This window comes from Pongo abelii, chromosome 21 (genome assembly GCF_028885655.2).
Source record: "Pongo abelii isolate AG06213 chromosome 21, NHGRI_mPonAbe1-v2.0_pri, whole genome shotgun sequence".
Lineage (NCBI taxonomy): Eukaryota > Metazoa > Chordata > Mammalia > Primates > Hominidae > Pongo > Pongo abelii.
Genome location: NC_072006.2, coordinates 2413198 through 2425686, shown reverse-complemented (window position 1 = coordinate 2425686; position 12489 = coordinate 2413198). Strand labels below are relative to the sequence as shown.

At 36.3% G+C, this 12489-nt stretch overlaps 1 protein-coding gene across 1 annotated transcript in view; it reads left to right on the top strand.

The window, feature by feature from the left end:
• The window catches only part of HAO1 (hydroxyacid oxidase 1), a 57732-nt gene that overhangs the window by 33479 nt on the left and 11764 nt on the right, over positions 1-12489 (top strand). The window contains exons 4-5 of the mRNA XM_002829948.3: positions 620-795; positions 11890-11981. Coding sequence (XP_002829994.2) covers positions 620-795; positions 11890-11981 — 268 coding nt within the window. The remainder of the gene's footprint in view (positions 1-619; positions 796-11889; positions 11982-12489) is intronic.

Genomic DNA, 12489 nt, shown 5'->3' with positions numbered 1-12489 from the left:
AGCCAGGAGGAAACTGAGATCTGAGCAAAGAGAATAGTGTTAGGAGCGAAGTCAAGGGACCCAGTTTGGAGCTCAAATACCGCTATTAGCTAGTTCTATATTTGAGGCAATTCATTTTGTACCTCTGTTTTTATTTTCTATGGGAATCATAGAGTATCAATGTTACTTTCTAAGAGTCTTTTAAAGAAATATTGTGATAATTTTGACATACAAAACCCTTTATAAATTATAATGCACCATAAAAATGCTTTTTAAATTGTGATTAATTTGCATTGCTGGCTGAAAATAGTGTCAACTCTATTGTCTATATCCATAAACTGGCTTAAAAATGAGATGTTTAAATATGGACACATTTTTTTTTCTTCAAACAGATTTGTTTGTGTAAACACAGCCTAAGATGTAAAATAAAATTTAGGTCACTGATTAAGACCACTAGAGTATCACATTTAGTCTAGAGTCCTACATCAAAATATGGAAAATATGTGTGCAATTGACTTGTAGATAAATGAGGAGTGAATAGCCAATTGGTTTGAAAAGGGCAACATTTTTCATTGAATGAATCATTGGAAAGATATTTCTGATTTGGCAAAATTCTCATTTTATGCATTTCTTATTTTAGGATGAAAAATTTTGAAACCAGTACTTTATCATTTTCTCCTGAGGAAAATTTCGGAGATGACAGTGGACTTGCTGCATATGTGGCTAAAGCAATAGACCCATCTATCAGCTGGGAAGATATCAAATGGCTGAGAAGACTGACATCATTGCCAATTGTTGCAAAGGGCATTTTGAGAGGTTCGTTTATTTCTGTACTTGAATTCATACTGACTTTATGATCCTTTGTGGATACAGTCATAATATTCTTAAAGGAAAATAACAAGGAAAAATTAACATGGAAATTGAGAGAGACATTCCAACTCTCAATTCTCTGTTTTCATGTTAGTGAGTAAATATTTCTTCATTCTTAGGTAATATTCTGAAGCAGAGCTAAACTCTCATGAAGCAGAAAGTTACCTTTTTCAAAGAATTGGGATGCTATTGCCTTATTTCAGAGCTGTTACTGAATCATGAAGCCTGGCAAGATCTTGGTAGAATGTCATGCGTTCATTGCTTTACCTGAAAGCTACAACAGTTGCTCTCAGACCAAAGAGAAGCCCCAAGGAGATATTATGACAGACAGACTTGTTTTAAGAGCTTTTACTCTTTTTCTTGTGCTCCCTCCAGTACAAATGGCTAGGACTAGTTTTTGAGTGTGGTAAAACCCACATCACCTCTCTGAAGAGAATGGCTGACTAGTATGGTCAGATGCTCAATTATCAAGCCATGGGTAATAAGAAACTTAACTATTTCCTCCAGCATCCCCATATATTCAGATCCCACGGGGAGGTACCAATGACTATAATAATTTTAGAGTGTAAATGTGTTTACCCACAAAAATGTTTTCTTGCCTTTGAAAACATTTTTTTTAGTATGGTTATATAGATAACTGCCAAAACCTTTTTTTTTAACTGAAATGTTTGAGTAAGTGACTTTAGGATGAGAGTCTGTCCATTAATGTATGTCTATTAAATGACTTTGAATCAAAACTTTTTCATAGATTTTACTTGAACGTGTCTGAGTCATGTGGTCCCTATTTACAAAGGTCTACCTACTTTGACTATTTAATTTTATGTGTGAAGAAATGAGCTTATAAAAGTAAAAGAAATAAGCCCAGTGCAGCATTTAAGTAGTGGAGATATGTTTAAATCCAGATGTTCTTATTCTGTGCTTAAACAAATTAAGTTAGTTTTTTAAATAGATATATAATAGTTGTACATATGCATAGAGCATATAGTGATGTTTCAATACCTACAATGTGTAGTAATCATATCAGGGTAATTAGCATATCCATCATCTCAAACATTATTCTGTACTTATAAAAAAATTGTTCACTATTTCCTACTGATCACTGTCCTAGTTCAAAATTTCTGTGGATTATACTTCAACGAATATGTATTGGTTTGGTTTACAGACACCTTTAAACAATGGTTTCACTTCCTTTACTTGCATCCATGTTGTTATCCATGATTACTAGTGCTACTTACTGTGGCTGCATTCAACTGTGGGGACTAAATAATATTAACCTGAAGGTTCTGTGCCATTCATTTATTTATTCATTCATCCATTCTCTTATTCACTCACTCACTCATTCATTCCATAAATATCATAATTACTGTGTGCTAAAATATTTTTATAAAATAAGATAATTTTATATCCTTGGATAAGAAGACAGTCTATTCTTGTAGGAGACAGATATATAAACAAGCATTTTGGGTGCAATAAAATGTTACATAGAAATCTATGCAATGTAAGGGCGTGCCTTAAAAAAGAATATGGACAATAATGTAAGAGTGGGTTAGAAAACACTTTTCAGAATGAAAGATGATGCTTGAGTTTTGCCATGATATCAAGCCAATAGACTCTACTTCAGACTGAAGTACTGGCAGAATAAAGCAATTATGCATAACAATTTGTAAAACACATAAGCCATTTAGAGAATTTAGACTTTAAAGTGGCTGAGAACCACTGAAGTGTCTTGATCAGAGAAGCAATCTCATCATATAAGCATTTTACAGAAATCATGCTTTGCACAATGGACCTAATGGATGGAGGTGGCAAAATTGTGGTCAGGGAAGATATTTAGGAACTGCTGTTGCCCAGAAAAGAGATAATTGTAGAGATGACCCAGAGTAATGGCAGGGAGGGGACTGAGAAGGTATAATTAAATTAGAAAATTAAGACAGTTAATCACAGAGATGGCCCAGGGGATCTGGCTTTAAAACATTAAGAAAGAATAGAATTTTAGTCTTGTTCCATAATTGTTTCAAATAAGGAACAAAGAAGGAGGTCGTTTTATTTTTTAATCACCTTTTCAGTCTAGGATTTCCAGTGTATATCATTTTCTACAACTTTATTCCTTAAGATATGTGCAAATCAATTGAATTAGATTTACTATCACACGTTATGTTGAAAAATATTTTGGTTTCTAGATCTTCATTCTGTTATCACTTTAGCTAGGACCACTGCCACCACCACCACCACCACCACCACCACTACCACAACCTCCATTACCGGGACAACCACCAGCACTGCTGCCACCACTACTGCTATCACCATCACCACTCCCATCACCATTATCACCACCACCACCACCACCACTACCACCATAACCACAACCTCCATCAACACCACCATTACCAGGAACAACCACCACCACTGCCACCACCACCACTGCTATCATCACCACCACCATCACCACTCCCATCACCACTATGATCACCACCACCACCAGCACCATAACCACAACCACCATCAACACCACCATTACCAAGACAACCACCACCACCTCCAACACCACCACCACTATCACCACTACCACCACCACCACTCCTATCACCACCAGGACCACCATGACCACCACTGCCACCATCATCACCACCTCTCTTTTCTTCTCATCCATATGGATTTCTGGCTTGCTTCTAAATATTTTTGTGACATTTTACACACAGTAGATAGCCCAAATATTTATTTACTGAACTTCTTGATGAAAACTATGAGTCTATCTAATTAGAGAAAGCTCAAAAAAAAAAAAAAAACAAGATAAGGAGAGATGGGACATTTGACATTTAAAGGGAAATAACTTATTTATACATGTACAGTTTACATCATCTACTTTTCTGTAACTATTTGGTTCTTTTATTTAACAAACAAGAATCATCTCTATGACAACAATTGCACCAAGTAACACATACGCTCAATCTGGATCGGAAGGGAGCGGTGGCAGGGCCAGTTCTGGGAAATCCAATTTTCTCCATTTCACAGGTCCTCATGCAGAAATCACATGGATTGACTGAGAGTCACCCATCCTCTTTCATTTTCCTCTTTCAGAAAAGTGCAGATTATATTTTCAGGAACATGAAATCATGAGCGACTGTAAAAATCTAGACCAAACATCTGACTGTCTCACCATTTTAATAATTGTATTTTAATGAATGCAAATTAGAATGGAAGATGTAATCTCTTACTGTGTGTGATTAAACTGCCCTTAGAGAACTTCAACGCAAGCTCCTAACATGTACTTGAGACAGAATTTGGTCTTTGTCAGAACTCACACTAGCAGACAAATGGCTTTTTTGAGCAAAGGCATAGTGCCTTTTAGAGTTCTTTTCTTTTTCCTTTAATTTATTTAAATTAGGCTGTCTCACTTCTACTGTGGCTTTGTGTTTCTGAGAAACTTTTCTCTAGTCAGCTCTTCATATACAGGCATACCTCAGAGACATTGTGGATTCAGTTCTGGACCACCACAATAAATCAAGTCACGTAATTTTTTTGTCTTCCCAGTGCATATGAAAGTTATGTTTTTGCTATACTGTAGTCTATTTTGTGCAACAGCATTATGCCTAAAAAACAATGTATATACCTTAATTAAAAAATACGTTACTCCTAAAAAATGCTAATGATCACCTGAGCCTTCAGTGAGTTGTAGTCTTTTTGCTGGTGGAGGGTCTTTCCTAGGTGTTGATGGTTGCTGACTGATCAGGGTGGTGGTTGCTGAAGGTTTAAGGTGGCTGTGGTAACTTCTTAAAATAAGACAATGAAGTTCGATGCATTGATTAACTTTTCCTTTCAGGAAAGATTTCTCTGTACCATGAGAAGCTATTTGATAGCATTTTACCCACAGTACAACTTTTTCAACATTGGAGTCAGTCCTTTCAAACTGCCGCTGCTTTATCTGTGAAGTTTATGTAATATTCTAAATCCTTTGTTGTTATTTCAGCAATGTTCACAGCACCTTCACCAGGAGTTGATTCCATCCCAAGAAACCACTTTCTTTGCTCATCCATAAGAAGAAACTCTTCATTCATTTAAGTTTTATCACATGGTTGCAGCAATTTAGTCACAGCTTCAGGCTCCACATCTAATTCAGTTCTCTTAATGTTTCTGCCACATCAGCAGTGACTTTCTCCACCACAGTCTTGAACTCCTCAAAGTCATCCATGAGGGTTGGAATCAACATCTTCCAAATTCCTGTAAATGCTGATATTTTGACCTCCTCCTGTAAATCACAAATGTTCTTAATGGCATCTAGATGGTGAATCCTTTCCAGAAAATTTTCAATTTGTTTTGCTCAGATTCATCAGAGGAATCATTAACTATAGCAGCTATACTCTTATTAAATATATTTCTTAACTAATAAGACTTGAAAGTCAAAATTACTCCTTGATCCATGGGCTATGGAGTGGAGGTTGTGTCAACAGGCATAAAAACATTAATCTTTTTGTGTTTTTCCACCAGAACTCTTGAGTCACTAGGTGCACTGTCAATGAGCAGTGATATTTTGAAAGAAATCTTTTTTTTCTGAGCAGCAGCTCTCGACAGTGGGCTTAACATATTTAGTAAACCGTGCTGTAAACAGATGTGCTGTCATTCAGACTGTTGTTTTATTTATAGAGCACAGGCACAGATTTGGTATAATTCCTAGGGTTATACTTTGAAGCCATGAATAGACTTCTCCTCTCTAGCTATGAAAGTCCTAGATGGCATCTTCTTCCAGTATGAGGAAGGCTTGTTTGGAAGAAGATGCCATACAGCCTGTTTCATCTACACTGAAAATATGTTGTTCAATGTAGCCATCTCCATCAATTTTCTTAGCTAGATCTCCTGGATAACTTGCTGCAGCTTTTCCATCAGCACTCAGCTGCTTCATCTTGCACTTTTATGTTATGGAGATGGCTCCTTTCTTTAAACCTTAGGAATCAACCTCTGCTAACTTGAAACTTTTTTTCTGCAGCTTCCTCACCTCTCTCAGCCTTTATAGAATTGAAGAGAGTTACGGTGTTGCTCTGGATTAGGCTTTGGTTTAAGGGAGAGTGGTGGCTGGTTTGATCATCTATCCAGACCACTCAAACGTTCTCCCTATCAGCAATAAGGCTGCTGTGCTCTCTTATCATTTCTATGTTCACTAGAGTAGTAGCTTCAATTTCCTTTAAGAATTTTTTGTTTGCATTCACAACTTAGCTGTTTGGCACAAGGAGCCTAGCTTTTGTCCTGTCTTGGCCTTTCACATGCCTTCCTCACTAAGCTTAATAATTTCTGGTTTTTAATTTAAAGTGAGAGGTATGTGACTCTTCCTTGAGTGCTTCGAAGCCATTGTAGAGTTATTAGTTGGCCTGATTTCAATATTGTTGCTTCTCAGGGAATAGGGAGGCCTGAGGAGAGGGAGAGAGATGGGCGAGTGGCCAGTGAGTGGAGCAGTCAGAACACACACATTTATTGATTAAGTTCCTCATTTTAAAGGGGGTGGTTCATGGCACCCTCAAACAATTACAATAGTAACATCAAAGATCACTAATCACAGATCACCCTAACAGATGTAACAACAATGAAAAAGTTTGAAATAGAGTGAGAATGACCAAACTGTGACGTAGGGATACAAAGTGAGCACGTGCTGTTAGAAAAATAGTGCTGATACACTTGCTTGATGCGGGGTTGCCACAATGCCACTTGAGCATTGTACATACCTTAATTAAAAATACCTTACTGCCAAAAAATGCTAATGATTATCTGAGCCTTCAGCGAGTTGTAGTCTTTTTGCTGGTGGAGGGTCTTTCCTAGATGTTGATGGCTGCTAACTGATCAAGGTGGTGATTTTCAATTTCTAGAAAACTCAGTAGCTGCAAATTGCTATAAAGCAAAGTGCGATAAAACAAGGTATGCCTGTATACATTGTTCAAGATACTCTAAAAAAAATTCACTTAATGTTCCTGGATTGTGTTTAAAATTGCTGTCATGTGTCTGGGATTTAGTTACTACTCTCCTCTAAGTCAGAACAGATTCCTAGGCCAAAAGCTCCAAGGGTTTGAAGGCTGAGCTCAAATCTTGAGTACTTACACTTTGAGTACTTGAGTACTTATATTTCACTTTTATACCTTGTTTTAAATTAAATATGGAAATAAAATATTAATAAGATAGCAAACAATGCTTAATGGCAAATTCACAAATATGGAATGCCACACTCTTAAACTCTAAGAATTAATAAAAATATCCAAGATTCATGAACATTTTGCTAAGTGGGAATATTTTGGCCCTTTCACTAAGGCAAAATTGCTTTTCTCTCTGTGTTAAAATAAATTGTAAAACCGTGGACAAGGCTGCATAAGCAGCTAATAAAAGGTGCTTATATCTGGTTATAAATTATCCTTATTGTCTTTGCTTCTCTAGAAATTCACAATCCTATCCTCCGAGCAAATCATTATGTCATTTCTCCCTATATTCCCAATACTACCTGCAGAATATAAAAACCACTTGAAATGGTGGCAGATAACAGACTGTTATGGGAGCACTTTATCATATGGGAGGCACTTTATCATAGTAATCTTGACTAGGATAAAACTGTTATAAACAGAACTCAAATAGAGTTGCCAAACGCATCCTGCAAATAAATCTTTCTCCACCTACTCATCTTTTTAGTTTATATTCCCTGCACCATCAGAGGAAAATGGTAATAATAGTTAATATTTATCTGAGTGTTCAACATGTATCAGGCAGTTTCTAAACACACATTCAACTCATTTAATCCACAAGCTAATCATATGTGGGTCTCTATCCTCATTTTATGGCTTAGGACAATGATGCACCGAGAAGTTAAGAAACTTGCCACTTACACAGCAAGCGAGCAGCAGATGTGGGATTTAAGTCCAGGTGGTCTGATGACTTACCCTAAGCAGTGAATCACTTCTTCCTTCTGTACGGGATCTGTCTATTGATAATACTTAATTTCTCATAATGCAGGTTGTAGCTACATGGTGGCAGACACAGGAATATAAACTGGAGAGCTATACATATGCTCAATTACAAGGTTTGAAAAACTACCATTGTCTATGTTTTTTAAGTGGTTTTTTTTTTTTTACATTTGACTTGAAGTTCAGGATCATGTACATAACTAGATAACCAGAGCAAACCACACCAATTCAGAATATTATTTTATACTGTTTAATAAGGTTATTTATGACTACACCTAGGTTTTTAAAATAAATACCATGCTATGTCTATTAGGACAGGTAAGCTCATGGAAACATTGAAGGTGAGCTGTGTAATATGACAGCTATATAAGTTAATTAAAATGAAATAAAGGCCAAATTCCAGTTTCTTAGTCACACTGCCACATATCAGTTGGTCAGTGGCTACATGACTAGTGGTACTGTATGATGGAAGTGCACAGATCTAGAACATTTTTATTATCACAGAAAGTTCTATGGTAGTGCATTGAGCAGCCCTATCTTTAGAGAACCATTTATGAAATATGTTTGAGATGAAAGTGTACTGGGCTTCTGGTTTAAAATGATGGACTGAGTACTATGAATTCTCTCATTAAAGTCAAGACTCCATTGAAATTAAAGTACAGAAATGCAAATATGTATACACCAATGACAGCAAAGCAAAGGAGGATAAAGGACAGAAACAGCAGAGAAATTTTAAGAAACTTTTGAAAGCCTGTTGATAGCAGGAAAACATACAGAAAACTGTACCTTGAGATAGGTTTTCAGGAAATCCTAGAGGAGGTAGGGGTAGATTATGTAATAGAATGCTTGAGAGGCTGTAGGTATATAGTCTGCAAGGATGGCAGAGAGGGTAGTGAAGACTAAACACAAGGGGACTGACTGAAGATCAATATAGGAAGCTGTCATGCCTGCCAGCAATCTGCTCCCACCCCACTTCTTATGCAATAATGGACACTTGGCACTGACTTCTCAATAAGACAGTAGCTGATCCTTTCTAAAGAAATTAATGAATGGCTGGGATGAAATATGGGTGGGTGGCATTTCCAATATGACATGATTCTGTCCTGATTCTGACACTTGAGGAGCTCACAGTCTAATTGCCTCTTAGTTGACATTTCCTGCATTTTCTTACATGGAGGTCCAAGAAAGAATTTCCACTCCAGACAAGGACTTGGCAAGAACGAAACTAATTTATAAAACAGGGCAGTTCCTCAATCTTTCTTCCTTAAATATAAATGGAAAATTTAGCATCACTAGGCATATCAGAAACACCAAAACATAAAAAATCAAGATGAATCTATAGAAAAGCTTATCCCAGGGAAAAGAGATAAAACAAGAAAAAGAATTTTAAAAAATCCAAATGATAGACTCAAAAGAGTTGAAAATATATATATAAATAGGAAGAGTCTGCCATGAAAAGAAAATTAGAGCATAAAGAAGAGTTCCCAATGATTAGAAAAATGACTTCTGATTTTTTTAAAAAAGGGGAAGTCGAATATAAAAAAGAACTCTCAAAGATTAAAAACATGATTACTGAAATGACTGAATGGCTGAGCATAAAGTCAATAACATTTCCCAAAGGGTAAAACGACAATGAGAACAGTAAGATAAATAGAAAGAAAAAATTATTACATGAATGTACATGAAGACAACTTTAAAATGCCCAATATTCAACTGATAAGAGTTTCAGGTAGAAAAGTAAAAGAAAGAGGCCTAGAGGAAATTATTAAAGACCAACAATTTCCAAATGCTGATGATGTAAGTCATTAGAGTGAGAAAACAAATCACAACTTATCACGTTCCTTATGAAATTTCAGAAAAGTAATGGTATAAAGAGATAAAACAAATATAAAACTCTTTACTTGTAAAATAATTCAAATCAAACTGGCATCAGTTCTTGCATTAGCAATGGGTACTAGAAAATGACTGATGTCTTTAAGGTTCTGAGGAAAATGGTTTTTCCACCTAGATTATTATACCCAATCCAATTGTCATTCACACACAAGAGAAGCTATTTAGGTGGTCTGTAAGTTTACCTCCCTTGGATCATTTTTAAGAAAGTGACAAAGGAATCTACTACAAACAAATGAGAATATAAACCAAATGAGGGCATACTCAGACTACAAGATATTCAACTCAGACAGAATAAGAGCAAACTCAAAGCTGAAGGCAGACATTATGTCTTGTGAGTAGCCACAACAGAATGGATCAGGAAGGCAGAGGGCTCCAGGGGTTATCTCCAGGTGGGGAATAAGGTGACCTAATAGGTTAGATCAAATAATTGAAAAGTTTGAAGGACTTGGTAATATTCTGAAGTTTCACAGTAAATGGAAAAAAAGAAAAGAAAAGAAAGGCAATTCGAAATCTAATCTAATCCTAATCACCTCCCAGAGACCCCATCTCCAAATGCCATCACATTGGGGATCAGGGCTTCAACATACAAATTTTGAGAGGATATAAATATTTAGTCTATAACATATAGGTTTAACAGTTTCCTATACCTATAATTTTAGGAGAAAAATATCACTATCATCATTTGAAAAAAATAAGAATAGTTGAAAAATAGCCTTGTATAAAACAAAGTTTGGAAAATGATAGCATATAATTTATAAAATAATTATCTTATCTTTTAAAATTATTCTTAGTCAAGTCTGCCCATTATCTCCATTGCTTAATTTTACAGATTACCAATGACCTATACCCATTTGCTTAAATTTCCAAGGCCTGATTTTTGCTACGCTCTTGAACCAGTTGGTTTTGCTTAGTATTGCATTTTGAATGTTAAACCTGATAACCAGTGTTGTTTTCATGATTCTTTTAGCAAATGGTTTGTTATTAGGACATGCTAAAAATAATAGTTTAGAATATAAAATATATTTTTAAATGTTGAAGTAGATTTAAGAGAACAGTAATCTATTTTTAAACTGAAATTTCAGAAATTAATATATTTTAAAACATGATTAGTGATGTAGCATAGAATTTTAATTATTATTTTTTTGAGACGGAGTCTCACTCTGTCACCCAGGCTGGAGTGCAGTGGCGCAATCTTGGCTCACTGCAACTTCTGCCTCCCAGGGTCAAACGATTCTCCTGCCTCAGCCTCCTGAGTAGCTAGGACTACAGGCACCCGCCACCAAACCTGGTTAATTTTGTTTTTGTTTTTTTTTTTTTGTATTTTTAGTAGAGATGGGGTTTCACCATGTTGGTTAGGCTAGTCTTGAACTCCTGACCTCATGATCTGCCCACCTCGGCCTCCCAAAGTACTGTGATTACAGGCGTGAGCCACTGCACCTGGCCAATTTTTTATACATTTCAATGAGCAAACATATATTTAACTATAGAACAATATTACTTAAAATAGTTACTAAAGCTATTACAACTTGGTATTAAAGATTGTTTTTTGAAATAGGTTTGTCCACTGCCTGTTACATTTACAGTGCCTGCCATTTTTATTATTATTATTTTTTTTGCTATCCAAATTGTTGAGGAATAATTTTGCTAAATGATAAAATGGTATAATCTTGTGAAACCCCGTCTCTACTAAAAATACAAAAAATTAGCCGGGTGCGGTGGCGGGCGCCTGTAGTCCCAGCTACTCAGGAGGCTGAGGCAGGAGAATGGCGTGAACCCGGGAGGCGGAGCTTGCAGTGAGCCGAGATTGAGCCACTGCACTCCAGCCTGGGCGACAGAGCGAGACTCCGTCTCAAAAAAAAAAAAAAAAAAAAAAAAAAAAAAAAAAAAAAATGGTATAATCTTATTAATTAAAAATATTTAGCAAGAGTATACCCTTATAAAGATAAATACGCTTTATGTCAATGTATTATCTATTGATACTTTTGTATATTTTACAATTAAATTGCCGTAAGTGGTAACTTTTTTTGTTGTTTTTGGCCAAGAAAACTACCACTAATATTCTAGGGCTAACCCTAGCACTACTTTTATGCTAAGATTATTGACCTAGGTATGCAGATGGGAGTCAGCCTCCATTTGACTGGAATGTGGAGACCTCTAAACCCAAGCTGCCTGTTAAGTTACAGTTTCCCTAAGATGCTTGTTTTGCTCTCTCCAGGTGATGATGCCAGGGAGGCTGTTAAACATGGCTTGAATGGGATCTTGGTGTCGAATCATGGGGCTCGACAACTCGATGGGGTGCCAGCCACTGTGAGTTTTGGCAAACGCTAAGATTTCCTTTTGGAGTTCCCATTTCCATCACTGTGTTAACTATCTCTATGTCTGCCTCCTCTGTGTGTGTACTTTGTGTGATCACTCAAGGTGAAATACGTGCAAATATGTGAGATCTTGGATTTTAAGTTTAGTGGCACATAACTACCCAAGTTAACAAATATATTTACGTTTAATTAGCCCAGTGCATTTCTTGGTAAACTATGAAAGTCTCTGTTAAATAATAAGTCATTTGTGGGCAAGGATTATTCTGGCATTCATAGATACACCAATAGGTATGTAAACTGGAGTATGAAAGAAAGGATTATGCCATGAATGTCCAAGGACATGAGCTAACAGAGAATTGTGGGATTTCAAAGGCTGTGGTAGAATCTGAGATCATCGGTACAATTGAGACAAGAAATCAGGAGGGACATGTTGGAATTTCCTGTGGGGTGGCAGTTGAAAAGCTGCAGAGAAAGGGTGGAGAGTTGGGAAAAGGAGGAAA